The sequence below is a fragment of the Malaclemys terrapin genome, chromosome 7 (assembly GCF_027887155.1).
Source record: "Malaclemys terrapin pileata isolate rMalTer1 chromosome 7, rMalTer1.hap1, whole genome shotgun sequence".
NCBI lineage: Eukaryota > Metazoa > Chordata > Testudines > Emydidae > Malaclemys > Malaclemys terrapin.
In genome coordinates this window covers 119362513-119380913 of record NC_071511.1, presented here as the reverse complement: position 1 = coordinate 119380913, position 18401 = coordinate 119362513, and the positions used below count along the sequence as shown (strand labels likewise).

The following is an 18401-nucleotide window of genomic DNA, read 5'->3' as shown; positions in this document are numbered from 1 at the left end:
TCTCCCCCTCCAGACGTGCTCACCTACGCCTGTGCTTAGAACGTTTAAAGGTTCTGATACCACTAGGACCAGACTGCACCCGACACACAACGCTTGGGCTGCTTAACAAAGCCAAAGCACACATCAAGGTAAGCACCGCTTTTCCCAGGCTTCCCAGACGCTTTCCATCTGGCCTGTTTCTAACTGCACCAATCACTCACCCACTGTCCAGAGGTAACTCTGCTCTCACTGAGACTAATACCTCTCAAATGCATTGCTCTTTCGGTTATATCATTATTACAACATGGGTTGTTCGGAGGGTCCATAATAAACTCTGTTAACTCTGCACATGATTGATTAGGAGAGCAGGGAACCTGTTCTGTATTGTGATTGGGGGAAGACAGTAGCAGATCTTGCTCTTTTTTTTAAAGTAGAAACACATCTAATGTGATTGAAGGGCTGCAGTTTGATGGAAAAATGTAACTTCTGTCACTCCAGTGCATTCCCCCTGCTGGCAAATCTGTATAGGCCTCTAGAGTGAAACAGAGTTGACGTCTTATTGTTTCCATCGTCTTTCATCTGTGGTTCTGCCAGCTTCCCAAAGCCCTTCATAGATTGCTTCTGGCAAAGTAAAGTGTAAAAAGAAAATCCAGTCATGTAGAGATCAGGAATATACCTAAATCCTTTGTTGCAGCTCCGGGTTGGTAAGGGAGGGAGCCCTGCTTAAAGGAAAGTGTTAGCCTGAAATGACTCCCATCTTATGCAACGGGTTGGCCATCCGGAAACAAAGAACGTTAGCCTGGTAGATTTCCCAGCTGTGATCAAAAGAGTCTGTAGTAGGTTACATAAATTGCTATTTAAATGGAAAACTGCTTCTGAGAAATACCTACTAAACCAAGCAACAAGAAAGCCAAACATCCCAGGATAAATTTTTGTGTTACGAGTGATCATAACAAATACAGAATCTGTTTGATTAAGGGAATAGAGGCCCTCTGGTGGATGAACTCAGTGATGCAGCTTATTGGTTAATTACACGTTTATAAAGAACAATTTTTAAAAAAAATCCTGTATTCATTCACCCCCCCAAAATCCTCCTTGTACAAATGTGTAAGATCTAGCAAAGGTGTAAACCAACAAAGACACAAATAGACTTCATTTCTACTAGTGACTGAAGGGCAGTCTGGTCCGATACTTGTTTGAGCATAAATCCTTTCAGAACATGGGAAAATCTGAAGCAAAGTATATGGCTGTGCTGTAGAAAACAAGAATTAAAGTCATAATCAAGTCGTATTTTATCATGTCAGAAACTTGAGGAGGCCGAGAGGAGAAGCCAACACCAGCTTGAAAACCTGGAACGAGAACAAAGGTTCTTAAAGAGAAGGCTGGAACAACTGCAGGGTCCTCAGGAGATAGAACGAATACGAATGGACAGCATTGGCTCAACCATTTCCTCTGATCGTTCGGATTCAGAGCGAGGTAGGTGTTCTAACGCGTCCAGCTTAATTAAAATAGCTCAAACAGGAATTAATTAGGGAAGTCTTATGGCCTGTGTTATACAGGAGGTCAGATGAGATGACCATGGTGGGTCCTTCTAACCTTAGAATCTGTGGATCTACAAAAAGGGATGCATCAAGATAAAGACTGACCTCTCCTGAAAATTTGAGAGAGTGGCGAATGATTCCTTCCTTCCATTGTGCTCTTCCTGTTACTTGCCTTTTCGCTTTGCCATTGAATGGGTCTCTGTATTTGCCCAGCAAAAGATGTGTGCTTTGTCATGTCATTCTGCCTCAGTTGTTAGTCAGTCTTGCTTAAGTTGAGGAAAGAGGTCGTGATTGTGGATTCAGGTGATTCTTGTGGCATTTGAACTTGACCGCTGTATTTGAACAGTTGTCTAAAGTCAGAATGCAAAAGCTTCGTTTTAAAAATAATGATCCATGATCCCTAGTCAGTAACCAAACACATGCTTCAAAGTATAAACATGGATTGTGCGCCTCCTCTTTATAATGTAAAAAGAAGGCCTAGAAGGAAGATTCAAAAATCAGGGTTCCATTTTCTGCTTGTTGCTGCTATTTCTAAGTTAAGGTCTTGTCTTATCATTTTATTGGACAATTCCTCTGAAGGATTTGCATATGAAGCAAGTGCTTTTTCCTCCCTACACTGAAGGGCAGGAGGGGGGAGGAATTTTGAATCTTTCACAGAGATTTTTTTTCCTCCCACCTGTGTGTCAAGTGTTAGAGTTTATGGTTTTGTTAAAAACATATTTGTTTTATTCAGACACTTGCTATGTGGGGAGCATAGCGACGGCTCCTGCCCCAGCCAGGGCTACCGCACCGCTGTGATTTCTTCAGCTTCACCTGCCCGCAGCTGAAGCCAGGGCTGGAAGCTGCGGGCAGCTGAAGCTGAAGAAATCAGGGAGGTCCGGTAAAATCACAGAATCCGTGACTGCCAGGACTTCCGTGCCTTAATCATAAAGAACCAACAAAGAGCACAGAGATTGCCCATCTAATTATTAGTGATCTGTGAGCTTCACTGTTTTACCAATATTTTTCATTTATTTTTTAGTGTCGTTTTTAAGGTCTGGAGGTAAAATTTTCAAAAGCATTTCAGTGACTTGAGAGCCTCAGTCTTACTGACTTTGATGGCCCAAAGTCACCGAAGTGCTGTTCAACATGTTACCCTGTGTCCCTATAGAAACACACTACAGTGCCCTATATAGCTCTGTCTCCGCTATCACAACCGTAAGGTGTCCCCCAGCGCTGCTATTTGTCACTGTAGTCTCCCAAAAGACCCAGATCTGTGTCGCACTAAGCACTGTGCAAACACAGAAAGTGACAGCCCCTGACCTGGAAGAGCTTATCATCATCTTGGCATGTGAATTGCAGAGGACGTTGAAAGCAGTCCACTCTCATGGTGATAAAGTCAATCCAAGCTGGGGGGAATGCCCAGGCCCACAGAACCAGGTGGCAATGATGGCAAAGTAGTTAGACTCCACGCAGGGGGGCTGAACGCTGTGGTGCTGCTTAACACAGGTTCTTCCACTGCCCTGCAGAGCAGAGCCACTGACTAATGATGAATCCAAACTTTGCTGAGTTCTTCATCTTAAGAACATAGGAAGGGCCATACTGGATCAGCAATGGTCCATCTCACCCAGTATCCTGTCTTCAGACAGTGGCCAGTACCAGATGCTTCAGAGGGAATGAACAGAACAGGGCAATTTATTGAGTGATCCATCCCCTGTCATCCAGTTCCAGCTTCTGGCCGTCAGAGGTTTAGGGACACCCAGAACATGGGGTTATGTCCCTGGCCATCTAGCTAATAGCCATTCATGGACCTATCCACCATGAACGTGTCTAATTCTTTTTTGAACCCAGTTCCTAGCTTGGAAGTTTGGGGTTGGCTGGCAGCAAAAAAGTTTAGTAATGCCTTTGAAACACATTGAGACAGCATCCTGCTTGCTGAAACAGGCACTCTGCCCCTTCCCCCCTTTTGGAAATCATTGTGAATTATACTGTGTGGTGCTTATTTTATACCTGGAGTGTTGATCGTTTGTCGATTGTAGAGTTCCAAGCGTAGCTGCCTGCGATGACACTAACCTGCATGTGTGTCGTTTTCTTTGCAGAGGAGATTGAAGTGGATGTTGAAAGCACAGAGTTCTCCCATGGAGAAGTGGACGATATCAGCACAACCAGCATCAGTGACATTGATGATCACAGCAGCTTGCAGAGTATTGGGAGTGACGAGGGTTATTCCAGCGCCAGCGTCAAACTCTCGTTCGCTTCCTAGAACAAAGTGAGACATCAATGCAGGGCGGATTATTCCACTGGAGTAATCTGAGTTCAGACTGGGTTCTAGATGCAGTATCCTCTTTTAGAAATGACACGTCAACAGCTAGACCCGAACAGACCTATATATATGTACCCCCTTGGGCAACAGGAGGCCTCCATAGGAACCCATGTATGTCCATTGGGTCATGTTACAAAATCCTGGTTTTCCCCTAGCATAGTGAGACTGAACCCTGGTCCTCCTGAAGTCAGTGACAAAACTCCATTTGGCTCCAGTGAGACCTGGATTTGGCCCTTACATGATGAATTACTTTGCTTTGATTTTGTTTATTTGAAAGAGGATACTGGAGATTCATCTCTCTCTCTCTCTCTCTCTCTCTCTCTCTCAATTTGTCATGAGATCTGAGAAACGTCCAGTTTTTCTCAGACTGCATTCAGATAGAACAACTTGGTTTAGAGCCTTCTGGAACTTTCCTGGTCCTGAAATGACTCTGTCCTAATATTTGATCACCATCAGGCATTATAGTAACATAGCAGGAAGTCATAGCAGCTTGGCCATGAAGATGTATCACACAACCTATGAATAATAATAGGTGTTCAGTTCATGCCCAGAGAGAGAGGCAACAGTGAAGATTGTTCAGGAGAAATCACCATTCAGCTCAACGTTCTATTGGACATCATTTAAAGCAAGTACTTCTATCACACTGCTAGCACTAGGGTACTAAACTGTAATCCACCAGCACGTGGCGGGCTGCATTGTGGAGTCCAAACAGCAGTGCTCCCCTGGAGAGAGAGAGAGAGAGAGACAGACACACACGCGCACACACACACTCTTGAGGACAGAAAGAAACCAGCGTGTGGAAAGTCATGCCCAGATACTGAGCCACTATGACCTTTTTTATTTAAAGATCTTTTGATAAACGTTTGTAAATGTGTTGGGAGTAAAAACACTCCAAATGTGACATGTCTTTTTAGAGCTTGTCCATATGAAATCTTCAATGTCTTTTATAATGGATTAACGCCACTGAAAAGGTATCTGTTTTGATGAAGCACTTGACCTGATGAAACACACAAATGCTCTTTGCCGTGCACAAAACAAACACGGTCTGTGCTGGCTTGGAAAGGTCAGGGTTACTGGGTTTTTTGGTTTCCCTTTTTTTTTTTGGTCATTCCCCTTGCAAACTTTGAAGGCACCTGATCCCCTACAGTAGTCGCAATTCAATAGTTAACATAGTTAAGCTCAGCACTTGTCTCATCTTAATGTAACATTTGGCCTGCGCACATCCCAGTGCGTATCCGCTATCTCACCTGTGCAGGTGCTGTTGCTATTGAGAGCTATTGTATCGAATATTTTATAATTTTCTTGGAGGTGAGATTTCTAACCTGCACTTTGAGGGCTTTGCTTTCTTGTTTTGTCTTTTTTTTTTTTTAATGGTGAGAATTATTTTTTTGTTTTCCAAGTTAAAAACCTTCTTACAGAGACCTCACCAATGGCACTGTTTGAAATTTTGTATACCTTTAAGTAATTTAACTACCCCCGCATTACTAAGGAAAAAAATAAAAGGAAAAAATGCTTTATAAAATTCGTAACTTATTGCTGATTTGAATGGGTTGTTAATTTCAGTCCTGTTGATTTTATTTTATTGTTCTTAGGTAGGGCTGGGCCCAAAAAAAAAAAAAAAAAAAAAGACAACCTTATTTAGCAGTGGAATTGTGTTTATATGTTAGAATATGGTCCCACATTAAAGTAGCACTTTAACACCATTAAACATTTCTGGATCTGAAATGAATTGTGTTCCTCAGTCTTGGTTGCTCATATGACTTTAGCATACACATGTTCTTTCTTGTGCCTGGAGGGGGAAAAAAGTGTATTCCCCTTTAATCCCGTGATAAGATCCTGAATCATTCTAATGTCGATTTTTGTCTAATTTCTGTAAATTGCAGGTGTTTGAACGTTCCTATGTTACCAAATCCCCCCTGTGATATGATGTCATACAGTATGAGAGACACAATCCCTTCTTCATGGAGTGGGGGAATAATCTTTCCATGCTTTGATGGCTGTCGTCAGCAGTGATACAAACCGGCCAGTTAATGGAGTTATTCCTTTAGCTGAATTGGTTGGGGCTTCTTTGTTTTATTTTCAGGCTGCATATCATGGAATTGATCATTGATAACAATTCTAGAACCTGTATGTAGGCAGCTATGGATTGTTACATGTATTTATCAGCTTAAGTCAATGGGGCTACACACATTAGTAAGAAGAAATCAAGTGAGTAAAGATTGAAGGATCACTTGTGAACTGATAATCATTGACTGAGCCCCCACAACTACCAATTTTTGCCCATACTAGAATGATCAACAGCTGGAATTTATATCTGACACTGTTCAAACGAGCTCTGATAGCCACCATTTTGTGGCAGTCTCACTGCAGCAATGAAATGGTGGAAAAGAACAGAGGCTGATCTTCGGTTACTGTCGAAGAAATCTTGTGGTGTTCAGCTTCTCTAGAGATGAGTCCCACCATTCACGATCACTAGGGAACTCCAGCCATCCTGGACAACCTCACCTTCTGGTTCTTCCTCTTTGGCTGTGTATTTTTTGGATCAAAAAGTACACGTGGATGACGGTAAAAAGGTTGCTTGGCAAAAAAAAATCACATTTGAGAAATATAAAAGTTAGAGAACTTTAAAAAAAATTAAAATAGATAAAGGAAGAAAATCAGTGTTGGGCAATCCTGGAAGAGCAGGGCTATCCCAGAGTGTGTTTTTGGAACCAATTTTTCTGAAAGGCTTTCCAGTAAAGCCACCCATTTGTATGCCCTTTGGGAGCACTTTGATATTGGCAGTCATCTTCAGGAGTGCAGTCAAGGGTCTTGAAATGTCTGGAAATTTCAATTCCAAATACTGCAGCTGGAAGGGAGGGAAATGTAATCCACTTGGTACCTTCCATCAATGCTGTCTTAAGTGACCAACCCAATGGATCGGCAACTATCAGTGTCCTAGTAGCAAGAGCCTTTCAAGGACAAACACAATTATCCTACAAACCTTTATAGTAGTAGTTAATGACAAAAGTTGGCTGCTTATTGGTGATTGGGTCCCTTGTAGGGATTTCATTGTATCCGTTTCTTTCACACCTCTGGACATTAGTAGAAGATCTGCTATGTGAGAGAAATGTTTCCACAGCTGCTTTGTGATGTTGGTTCAATCCCTTTTTCATTGCTTTAATACTATATTGTTAGCACTAGCTTTTCTTTATAGGTTCTTCTAAAAACTAAACTAACGTTAGTTCTTTTGTTTTGTTGTTGTTCTAGCCTTTGGCATCGGAATGTTCAAGACAGCAAATTGGCCCAGAGAAGCCACCATAAATGATCAGATCATCATAGCTAATTGGCCTATACTATATAAATCCGATTTGGTGACGGTCCCTTCTGGTTATAAAACATAAAAATCAAATTAATTGTCCCCTTTGTGATAAGCCAGAATAGTCCAATGTTTTGGATCTGCTTATAGATCACCACCAGCCTTAAAAAAAAAAAAAAATCAGTTGCTGTTAACTTCCCTTCTGTCTTTTCAGAGTCAGCAGCTTGAGATGTAGATCCAAGGAAGCATGGCTGATCTTGTTTTCCCCAGGAATTGAAATTAGGGGGGTGTTTGAATTTATGGGGGTGGGGGAGAGGTCAGAGATGATGAGGCATGAGTCCATGAAGGTGAAGCTGGGCTGTATGGCACCATAGTAAAAACTGACAATTGTTTCATTACCATTTTATTAGATTTAACTCATGTTTTTAAATCATCATACAAATTAAAGTTGGCTACTCAAGCCTTCTATGAAGCACTACATCTACATCCTTCTTGGTTCCTTGTTACAGTTTTGCACAACTCTATTAATGAACTTGTTGAATGCAGTGCGTTCATCTTTGGTGGCTTCTCGAGTGTCCGGTACTTCCAGTCCTTCAATTGATATGCTCATTAGTTCATTCACATGATCAGGCAGAAGGTGACTTCTTTCAGAACACAAAATTCTATTCAATAATGAAAAAGAACACTCAACTGTAGCTGTTGTGACTGGGAGTAGCAAGAGATGAATTCCTATTTCTTTCATCCCAGGAAACATAGCATAAAGATTGGGTTGAGCCACTAGTGATGATAAAAAAGACGTTAAAGTCAAATCTTCATTCATTTTTCATATGATATTCCATTCTGTGTTCAAATTCTGTATTCTGTCCTGAGCACATGGCAGCCCCATTGCTGGTAGTGCCTCACTCCATTCAACTGTTGGTGTTTTATAGGGCAGGGATCTGTACAAGCGACGTAGAGGTTGAGTAGAATCTAGAAGTTGCTATTGTAGATTTTTAAGAATCAAGTCTGTGTACTTTTTCAGTTGTCAACAAATACTTCTTGTCCTCTTCACTTAAGGATTCAATATAAATGCCTTCATTAGTCAACTTCTGGACTGAAGTCTTTGCTTCTTCCAGTACTTTTTCAATGGATAGCTCTCTGATTGATCCAAATGTAGCTTCTGTTGCTGGACAAAGATCTACTACTGTTGTAGCAGATGCCTGGATGGCACTGTCTAATGACCCAAGTGGTTTCAACAGTAGGCTTACAAGAGAGAGAATGGCAATAGTCTTCTCTGAACATAGTAGCAAAAGTAATCCACCAGCCTCCCTGCTTAGATCCATCCCATCTTGGTAGATACTTTTCAAAGCCAGTAATAACGGCTGGAGTAATTTTAAGACAACAGCCAAGAATCGCTCATGAGAAAGCCAGAGGGTTTTCCCAGGTTGGACTAATTTGAACTTCAGTACCAGTTTATCTTCTATATTTTCCAAGATAGTCAGTCTTTTTGGACTTTTGCTGAAAAAAGAATATAATGAAGACATTACATTTATAGCTTTTTTTTAATGTCTTTTGAAGAGTCTGCAGCTTGTACTAGCGCTAGTTGGAATAGATGGCCTCTGCAGTGTGTATAGGAGAGATTAGGGTTAAACTTTTCTCTGAGCAAAGCTTGTACTCCACCATGTCTTCCAGAGAAGTTTGCAGCTCCATCAAATGAACAATCAGCCATCTGTTTGGGGTCCAATTAACAAGCATTTAACTCTAAGATGTGGGTTGTCACAGATCCTTCTATAACTTGAACATCTAGAAATGCATCTACTGGCCTACCACTGACATCAAGATAATGTACACAATGCCTTAATATTTGATGCCCATTTGCATCAGTGCATTCATCAGCCATGTATGCAAATTTTTTTAATGTGGTGAGAGGGTTCTTCACTTTTTCAACTGTTGAGTCTTTCACTGTTGCACCACATGCTTCTAGCCAGTCAGTTGAGTTTCTTGCAGAAAGATAGTGAGCATTTGCTGGTCTTGTTCGGAACCAGTGTTCAACTTCAGGATGAACAAGTGACAATGCACTTAACATTGGCCTCCAGTTTGTAGTGTGTGGTATCTCTTGCTTAAATAGAAAGTATGATGCCACAGCCATGTTTGTTTGCATGAACTGTGTTGTGTCTCCAGCATTCTTAACAGCCTCATTAACACTCACCGGTGTTGTCCTTGGTCAGTGGAGACTCAGAGTTCAGAGGTGCTTTCTCATGAGTTGACCTCCCAGATAGGGGGCAAGAAGGCACCTTGCTCATTCCTCCAGCTGCTCACGGTTCCCTCTGGCCACTGTTGTTCGTTGTGCCACCGTTCACTCCATCGCTCTGTTACCAGTGGCCCTGCGCCGTCACCTTCTGCTGCCACTGTGACCTCTGCGAATCGGTCTCGTGAGGTTCCACCCAGCTCTCAGTGATTTCAGCTGAGCTCTCAGTGAGGGAACCTCACTGTTAGTGCAGACTGGGCCATCTCTTCCACAGAAACACTGTCCCACAGCAGGTCTAAGCACTTCGACCTGATTATCAGTTATTTCAGCTGTAGTGGTCACTTAACAAAACAAAAGACTATCTATGAAGTTTAATCAGCTCTGTCTTTAAACAGTGGAGAGGGGCAGGTGAAATCATACTTGTGACTCAGGCAGACCATCAAGCAAAACACCTGTCCCCACCCTCTCTCTTGATGCCCTCAATCAGCACAGGCTAAGTACAGTTTTACTGCCCTTTACTCATACAATAAAAATAACAGTTCGTTACCCCCCACAAAAGTGATTTGTAACCGAACCCCAGCCAAAATCTATCACTTGGGCAACACAGCTCTGTTTGCTGGATACCTAGGTAGATTAGGTGTGACTGTAAATACAATCTGGTCCTGAAGCCTTTTCCCCAGCCCCCAGCTCATCACTAGCTGTCAAGGAGAGCTCATTCAGACTCTGCTTCCAAATCATCATTTGAAATTATTCGGTTGGCCAGCGTCACCGAAATTAATGCACTGACATTGTCATCAAAAACAGCTGTCTAAGGAAGCTCGTCTATGCTCATACTTTTCAGATACACATTTTATCATACACTCTCTATGCTTTTAAAGTGTGTATTAATGTTTCAATTTCCATTCAAATTTCCAAACAATCACTAAATTGGCAACACTGCATGTAACTAGTTCACAAAATGGGGGGTTGTAGGGAAATCCCTGGTTCCACCAAAGCACTTAGCTCCAACAGAACTAGCAAAGCAAGTCAAAATTATGCATCTACTTCTCCCCATTCTTCAGAACTGAGAAATGCCCCCCAAAGCTTTTGATCTTCGTACCTTCTCATGTACTATTCTGCTATTACTGAGATAGCAGTAATTTCTTCAGCTGGCTTATGTAATGCAGTTCTTCCTCAAAGTCTCCCATTTGTTGTCTTAAGACACTGTTCACCCAAAGCGGAAACGTTTGAGCCTTTAATATGCCCGTCTGTGCTGGCACACTTGGATCGAACTCCATGACTAGTTACTGTCCCCTGAGAATCCACTATGTCAACATAAGTCTGGGATCAAGGCTTTGAGGTGTGTGTTGACATCCTGATTTTTTCCCTTCTGTCTAGTTTTCTGCACTTTCGAAATCAGATCCAACCCCCAGAAGAGTAGGATTGTTCTTTGTGCAAGCAGCTCTTTTTCCAAAAAAAAAAAAAAAAAAGAGAGAGAGAGAGATTGGAGGACATTTCAAATATTGTCTACACACTTAGAAGCATAGAGGAAGGTGCAGGAATTTTGAAGAGTCCATATAGTTTCCACAGGTTTGTTAACCAATATGGTTAAGTCCAAGTTGAGAAGCTACAGAAAATCCATTCCGGAATGAATGTCTGCAACATAAACCTCCTTGAGGCATTGTCTGAACTCTGTCCCAATGGTACTTTACACCCCAGAACACCACTTTTAGTTATATCCACTCTCCCCTTGAGAGTTGGGAAATTGAGGCCCTGAGCCTGGAAAACTCCACAGTTTCAGTGCCTGAGACTGTAACTTGGGTACGTGCAGCTCCTTCAAAAGAGTTTGTGAATGATAATCCCCAAATGGCAAATTATCAAGGCATGTTGGTCAAGTATAATCTTAGTTTATGGCAAGAGGTTCTTTCCTCATTGGAGCATCAGATGAGGGGGAGCTTTGATGCTACTGAAACATGTATAAGTGAGAGAGGATGCAGCAGAGTAAGATACTTTTGGGCTTAGAAGATGTTGTCAGACATGCATGTCTTGAGGTATTTGAATTACAAGAAGATGAGCAGGAAAGTCTCATTAGATCAGCTCTTGCCTAACAAAAATGTTGACAGTGAAGCTACATTTACTTCCTTCAGACTTACTTCAAAACCGTCTGTGCTTTCCATGCCTTAGGGTTCAAGGATGTGTGTGTCTAGGTGAGGATGTATCTCTGATACATATGATTCAATGTTGCCTTTTGAGCTGGTGGTGTATCCATTTGTGATCAGGAATTCTTAAATTGTAGGTTAGTAGTACAGATTGGGAGTTATGCAATTCGTTCATTCCTGAGAGGTCAGGCACCAAATGGTATTTCTGAAGGGGAATCCATGGAGTCAAGTGAAGGTGCAGCTTTGACTAGAAGATGTCAGTTATCCTATAGGCTCCCCTTCCTACGATGCCAATCACATAGTCCCTTATTGTCCCTATAAACAACTGCATCAGTATCTCATTTCTTCTAAAGCCTTATTTTATTCCCTTAGAAGCAGAGAGTGAAACTCTCATTACCTTTAGTGGGAACAGAATTGAGTCCTTTTTATCCAAAGCACTTTATTCCCACTTTAATCCATTTAGCGGCAATATCAGCTTTCTGCTTACCACCACATGGCAGACACATGTTTCCTTTTCCTCTATCTAAACTTGCCTATTCTCATCACATAGCACTTTGCATCACAAACTGTCTCTTTGGGCCTCATAAAATTGACGAGCCGTCCTCCTTGATGTTTTTCCAGGCTTGTTTCCTACATAAGGTTATTTTTTGTTATGGCAGTTACTTGGGCTTGTAGATTCAGTGAACCACACAGTCTCTAGTGCAAGCTCTAAATCCATCCTCTACTAAATTTTACAGAAATAAGGTGGCTTTCCTTTAATCATCCCATCCGTATTACCCTCCACATATGCCAATTCCCCCAGAAGCTCGTCCTGGTGAGTCCTCTACACATAAATTATGTCTCTAAAAGGTCCTCATGCTACAGAAAAACCCATTAAAAAGGCCATCCAGTATTTTCCTTCTTTTGACACCAATATATTACAGCATGTCATCTCGTGTCCGAGAATGACGGGGTGCGGGGGTGGCTGGATTGCTGCGTTTGGTATGGTTACTCTTTGGAGGACGGTCATTTTAAATCCCATTCCATTCGAGGTATGTCATTGACAGACGGTAGTCTCAAAGTGATCTATCTTGTGAGACCTGTAGGTCAGTAAAAATGGGGTTAACTTACATTTTTTTTAACCAAATTTTATCCTAGACACTCATGTGCAGAGGAATTTAGTTCTGGCCTTCTTGTTTGGCAAGGTCTGTTTCTGAGCTGCAAACTCCAGCACCTTGTTGTCTGGTCTTTTCTTAGGTTGCTTGCTGCGCTGTATGCATAGACTTCATATGTGCTGCTCATTCTTTGAACTACCTTAGGACCTGGGCTGCTCCTACTGAAATGAATGGGAGTTTTCAAAATTAAATTAGTGGGAGCAGGATAGGCCCGTAGTTACTTGCTCTAAGTTGAGAATATTTTTGACTTTTGTTATGTTTGAATTTCAGTATTTCCCTGGCACCAGGCCACAGTGAGGGAAACTCCCTCTCCATGAAACCTGGGAGTAGCTGCAAACTCCAGGGGTGATCTCCTGACCCATAGAAGTCAATGGCCAGGGGAGCAGAATTTCACCCCAAGAGTAGAGATGTACATGAGAAGCTCACCATTAAAAGAAAAGGTAGGCTGCTTACTTGAAGCTAATACAATAACTTTGATCCAGATTTCTGTGCACACTTCCCCTTGAAAAATGGGCTTTGCCGTATCTTACTAGTGGGACAGAGAGGTTGAGGTTCTGAGGTAGCATAGAGAGGTGTCTACACAGCAAAGAAAAACCCACGGTGCCGAGTCTGAGCCCAACTCACTTTTCTTGGCCTATGGGGCTAAAAATAGCAGAGTGAATGTTCAGGCTTAGGCTGCAGCCTGGGCTCCGAAATCCTTCCCCCTCCAGCCTGCATGGGAATGTCTACACTGCTGTATTTAGCCCCACGGCGCGAGCCCGAGTCAGTTGACTTGGGCTCTGAGACAGTGCTGTGGGTTTTTTCTTTGCAGTGTAGGGACCGTAGACGTAGAGTATATTAAGTTTGCTCTCAGAGGTGTAGAGTTCTAGAAATGTTGACCTGGGACTGGACAGTGTGCATCTTGTGTGCTGGAAGGCTGATAACTAGGACCCTACCAAATTCACAGCCATGAAAAACGCATCACAGACCATGAAATCTGGTCTCCTCCTATGAAATCTGGTCTTTTGTGCGCTTTTATCCTATAGTGAAGAGATTTCACGGGGGAGACCAGCATTTCTCAAATTGGGAGTCCTGACCCAAAAGGGAGTTGCGGGGGGGGGGGTCGCAGTATTGCCACCCTTACTTCTGCGCTGCCTTCAGAGCTGGGTGGCTGGAGAACAGTGGCTATTAGCCAGGTGTCCAGCTCTGAAGGCAGCGTCCCGCCAGCAGCAGCACAGAAGTAAGGTGGCAATATCATACCAAGCCATTCTTACTTCTGTACTGCTGCTCGCGGCGACTCTACCTTCAGAGCTGGGCTCCCGGCCAGCAGCCGCCGCTCTCCAGCTGCCTGGCAGCGCTGCCAGCAGGAGCAGCAGCAGCGCAAAAATAAGGATAGCAATACCGCAACCCTCCACCCCACACACACACACACACACACACACACACACACACAATAACCTTGCGACCCACCCTCCCCCACAATTCCTTTTTGGGTCAGGACTCCTACAGTTACAACGCCATGACATTTCAGATTGAAATTCACCAAAATGGACAATGAATTTGGTAGGGCCCTACTGATAACCCTACCAGTGCTCCTATTTTTTTTTTTTTTTTGATGGCAGAGTAGAGAGAGCCCAACACACATGCACATCATCAAAAAAAAAAAACTCTGCGACACTCAAACAACTCTGTTGAGCAACTTCTGATAAACTTGGACAAATAGGTTGCTATGGAAAAGCTCCAGCAATCCTGGTGATCTTTGTTCTTGTACATTGCAGTATCTGGCATGCTCTGTGAAACATAGCTGGTAGGATGAATTTCATGTTTACGAACCTGTACATTGTCCTTTACTGACCACATCTTTCTCAGGTGGCACCTAGAATTCTACACTCTTCTTATGGGTGGATGGAGCCAGGTGATTGCTGATTCCCTACTGCTGTAGGAAACAGGATTGATGGGATGTGAGGGGGGCCAGCAGACATTGAAAGCATTCTGGTTTTCAAAACATTATTCAATTGAATGATCATTTTACAAGAACGGGACCTTCCTGTTTTAGGATGTACCTCAGGTTCCTGCATCAGAAATTAATCTTTTTCACCTAGCCTACCCTTTGGTGCTTCCAGTTAGGAGTCTTTCTTTATATTTCTCTTTTGCTGCCATTTCAGAGCACTCCTCTTGACTTTCTTGGGACCATATAATGATGGTGGAAAAGTTCCCTCATCTGTAAGTTTGTTCCACTGCAGATGAACATCATGTTTGCTAAAAGGAGGTTGCACGGTCTAGTGGATTGAGCACGTCACTGACTCTTTTGGTCTTGGGTGAATCACTTAATCTGTGCCTCAGTTTCCTGATCTGTAAATATAGATAATATTGCCCTGCATCGCAGCCATGTGGTGAGGATTAAGATAATGTTTGTACAGTGCTTCGAACATACAAAGTACTACCCGGGAGGCGGGGAGGGGCGAGCGCTAAATGTTTACTTTGTTAGTCTGTTCAGCTAGTCAGGTGACATTGGTGTCAGCATATTTCTAGGTGATTTAAAATCCATACTGAGAAACATCTGGTAGCTATTATGGGTTTGTGAAGTGTACTCAGAAATGCTGGAACAATACAGTGTAAGTGGATCAAAAATCAAGCAAGCACAGTAGAAAAGAGTAAAAACCGATAAGTCCAATTAGTTCAAACTCTAGGGGCAGTAGTGGTGTGGAGTTTAAAGCATAAGGTTCAATGGAACTTCCCTTCTTCGAGCCCTAGTTTATTGACCTAGAGGACACTTTTACATTTCCCAGTACATCTGACCAAGCAAAGGACCCGAGAGGGCAACATAGCTATCATCAGAACAATAAGATCTTGTATTCTTCTCTGTTCTGCCTTTGACTCCAATAACTGTTAAAAGAAATGTTACTGAGACAGAAGACCCATTTTTCTAAATGCACAATAGGCCAAATTCATCCCTTCTATAACACACCATGAAGATTAACATTGCAGAGAGATGAATTTGGCCCAGCCAGATGATTGTGACCTCCAAGGTCATTTGCGGACTCTCCCATTTAGCTATAAAGGAAATGAAAGCCAAAGAATGGACAATAGAAGCTGATCTTCATGGTTGTTTTAACGTCACAATCATGGTTTCAACTTCCACACAGACTTCATGGTAATAGATCATGTGGAGTACTTACTTTCGGATACTAGTATTCTAACAAGCAACTCATAGCATTCACTGTGGTTATGTTTAGAAGTTTCCATTTAACCCTCTCCTCAAAACAGTAAGTTTCTGAAGTCCTTCCCCCCCCGCCCCCTCCCAAAAAACCAAACAATTTTTTTTTTGGCTGTAAGTTTCCAAACTTGGTTTCTCCCTACTGGTGGTGTGGTGGTCAGTTGGTTGTTTGGGGGGTATTTGTTTTATGGAAGTTTGAGAAAAATCTCTCCAGCTCCTCTGAAGTGATGTGAGGGTGCAAAAATATACACTTATTGCCTTGTAAAAAGAAACATTTGAACCACACTTTAACAGGGGCCTGGTCTACACTTGTGGGGGGGAGGATTGATCTAAGATACTTCGACTTCAGCTACACTATTCTTGTAACTGAAGTTGCGTATCTTAGATCGAATTAAAATTACTTACTTTGCATCCTCGCAGCGCGCCGTGGCTCCCCCGTCAACTTCGCTTCTGCCTCTCGCCGAGCTGGAGTTCAGCAGTCGACGGGAGAGCGATCGGGGATCGATTTATCGCATCTACACTACACACGATAAATTGATCCCCGATCGATCGCTACCCGCCAATCCGGCGGGTAGTGTAGACATACCTAGGGTTGCAGCAAAAGCACCCCGAGTTTGAAACTTAGCATGGGCATAGTCTCACTGAGGAGTAGCGCCTTTGCTGAGTCTGGGAAGAGGAAGCAATTTTTAGACCAAAGTGTTTGAAAAATTATTTCCCAAGCATGTTCCATCAACAACTGTTTTTATAGAGCTTTGCACCTCCTATGATGAACATTCTCTCTGCCTAACTTGACCAAGTGATCATCGTAAGGTAGGTTAAATATTGAGCTTTAGCTATGTGCTAGTGTCCCTTTATAAAATGACACACCATCTCCAGGGGTTAAGTTTTGTGTTGATGTTTTTACACTAAAAATACGTTGCTTAAGCAGATCTCGTTAACAGCACGATGATAGAAATGCATATAATTTAGTATATTACACAGAACACTTTGTTTGGAAATATAGAGTTTAAACTAACCCGTTTAGAGATCAGATACAAGATTTTGATAAGCAGGTATAAGAACATAAGAATGGCCGTAGTGGGTCAGATCAATGGTCTATCTAGCGCAAGATCCTGTTGTCTGACAGTAGCTACTGCCAGATGCTTCAGAGGAGTGAACAGAACAGGGCAACTTATCGAGTGATCCAGCCGATCGTCCAGTCCCAGCATCGAGCAGTCAAAGGTATGCAAAGAGCAATATGAGCGCCAAGTTATCTATATTCTAGCATGACTTGTTTGCAGGGAAAGAGAAACCCTATTGTCCCATACTTACTCTTTCAGTGATCGAGACACAAGTGAGTTAGTTTCACAAGATATTTCTAACCATCTAAGTGCTGAATAAAACGGGTTGAGAAATGTCAATGAACAATAAACATTTGCCATCTTTTTCCAGCCAGCTCTAGTGGTGAATAGTAGTAAACTTAATTATAAGCGGAACAAGGTCCTTTCTTGTATTTACAGACCTCTAAGTCAAGTGACAATCAAACGTAGGCATAGTTAGACAACAAAGGAACGGATGTGTGTCTGGACCACGAAATTTACAATAGCTAGTGAGATTCCCCTAGGACCTCAGTGCTTTGTTCTCAATATTTGAAGCATCTGACAAAAATGCTTATCTGTTTTATTTTTAAAAACTCAGCTACTGTGATGATAGTATTGTCCTCCATAGAATTTAAATTTGCTATTCTTTCCGAAAACCAGTGATGCATAAGAGCCAATGGGAGTTTTTCCATTGACTTGGGAGGGAAATAGAAGTGGGTTCTTACTAATACAGCATAAATATCTCACTTTTCTCCCTATGTACAGAACCATCTCTCTGATTTGTGAGTCCAGTCTGTGCTGTTACAATTTTCCCAATAGGTTACAATCTGCATGTTAGAATCTGTTTTAGGTGGTACTAGATTATGGGTTTCCTGTAGCAATTTGTGCTTTAAGATGGGAAACATACAGTCCCTTATGTGTCAGCATAGCACTATCTTACTATTCTGGAGATGCAGTTTGGAAATTAAATGTGTATCCTTTGACAGAAAGATATTTTTCTAAAGTGTATCTAACTTAATGTGAGTTTATTTGTGATTGTTGCAGTGTACATGAGTTTTTTTCTGAGCTCCCCTGAACATTTTATTTTTTGTGCTGTAACTACACAGGTGCTATAGCCACTTGCTACTTTGAGAAAAAGACCACCACACAATTGATTGGTGCTGACTCATAAAAGCCAGTCTTTGAAACAATACACAACTGCTGACCACATCTCTGTTTATAACATGGGGATGGTGCTGCTGCAAAGATGTTGCATTTTTCAGGATTTAAAAGTCATTTTGTTTGTGGATATCTGTATTAATTTGTTTAAAACATACAAATAAATTTTATGAAATTTTATTGAGACCAAGTAGGTTTTATTACCACTCTGCATATGTCAACCCAAGCTTAAAGTCAAGTCAGTTGACATTTCAGAAATCCATTAAAATTAATGGGTAACACAGGACTTGCCAAAATGGTGACTGCTGATATTTACTAGCAGTGCTGTC

At 42.1% G+C, this 18401-nt stretch overlaps 1 protein-coding gene across 2 annotated transcripts in view; it reads left to right on the top strand.

Moving 5' to 3' along the window:
- The window catches only part of MXI1 (MAX interactor 1, dimerization protein), a 90551-nt gene extending 85196 nt beyond the window's left edge, over positions 1-5355 (top strand). For both annotated transcript variants that reach the window (XM_054035117.1, XM_054035118.1), the window contains exons 4-6: positions 14-128; positions 1284-1455; positions 3599-5355. In XM_054035117.1, coding sequence (XP_053891092.1) covers positions 14-128; positions 1284-1455; positions 3599-3762 — 451 coding nt within the window. In that variant the 3' untranslated portion in view covers positions 3763-5355. The remainder of the gene's footprint in view (positions 1-13; positions 129-1283; positions 1456-3598) is intronic.
- Positions 5356-18401: the final 13046 nt, after the last annotated feature.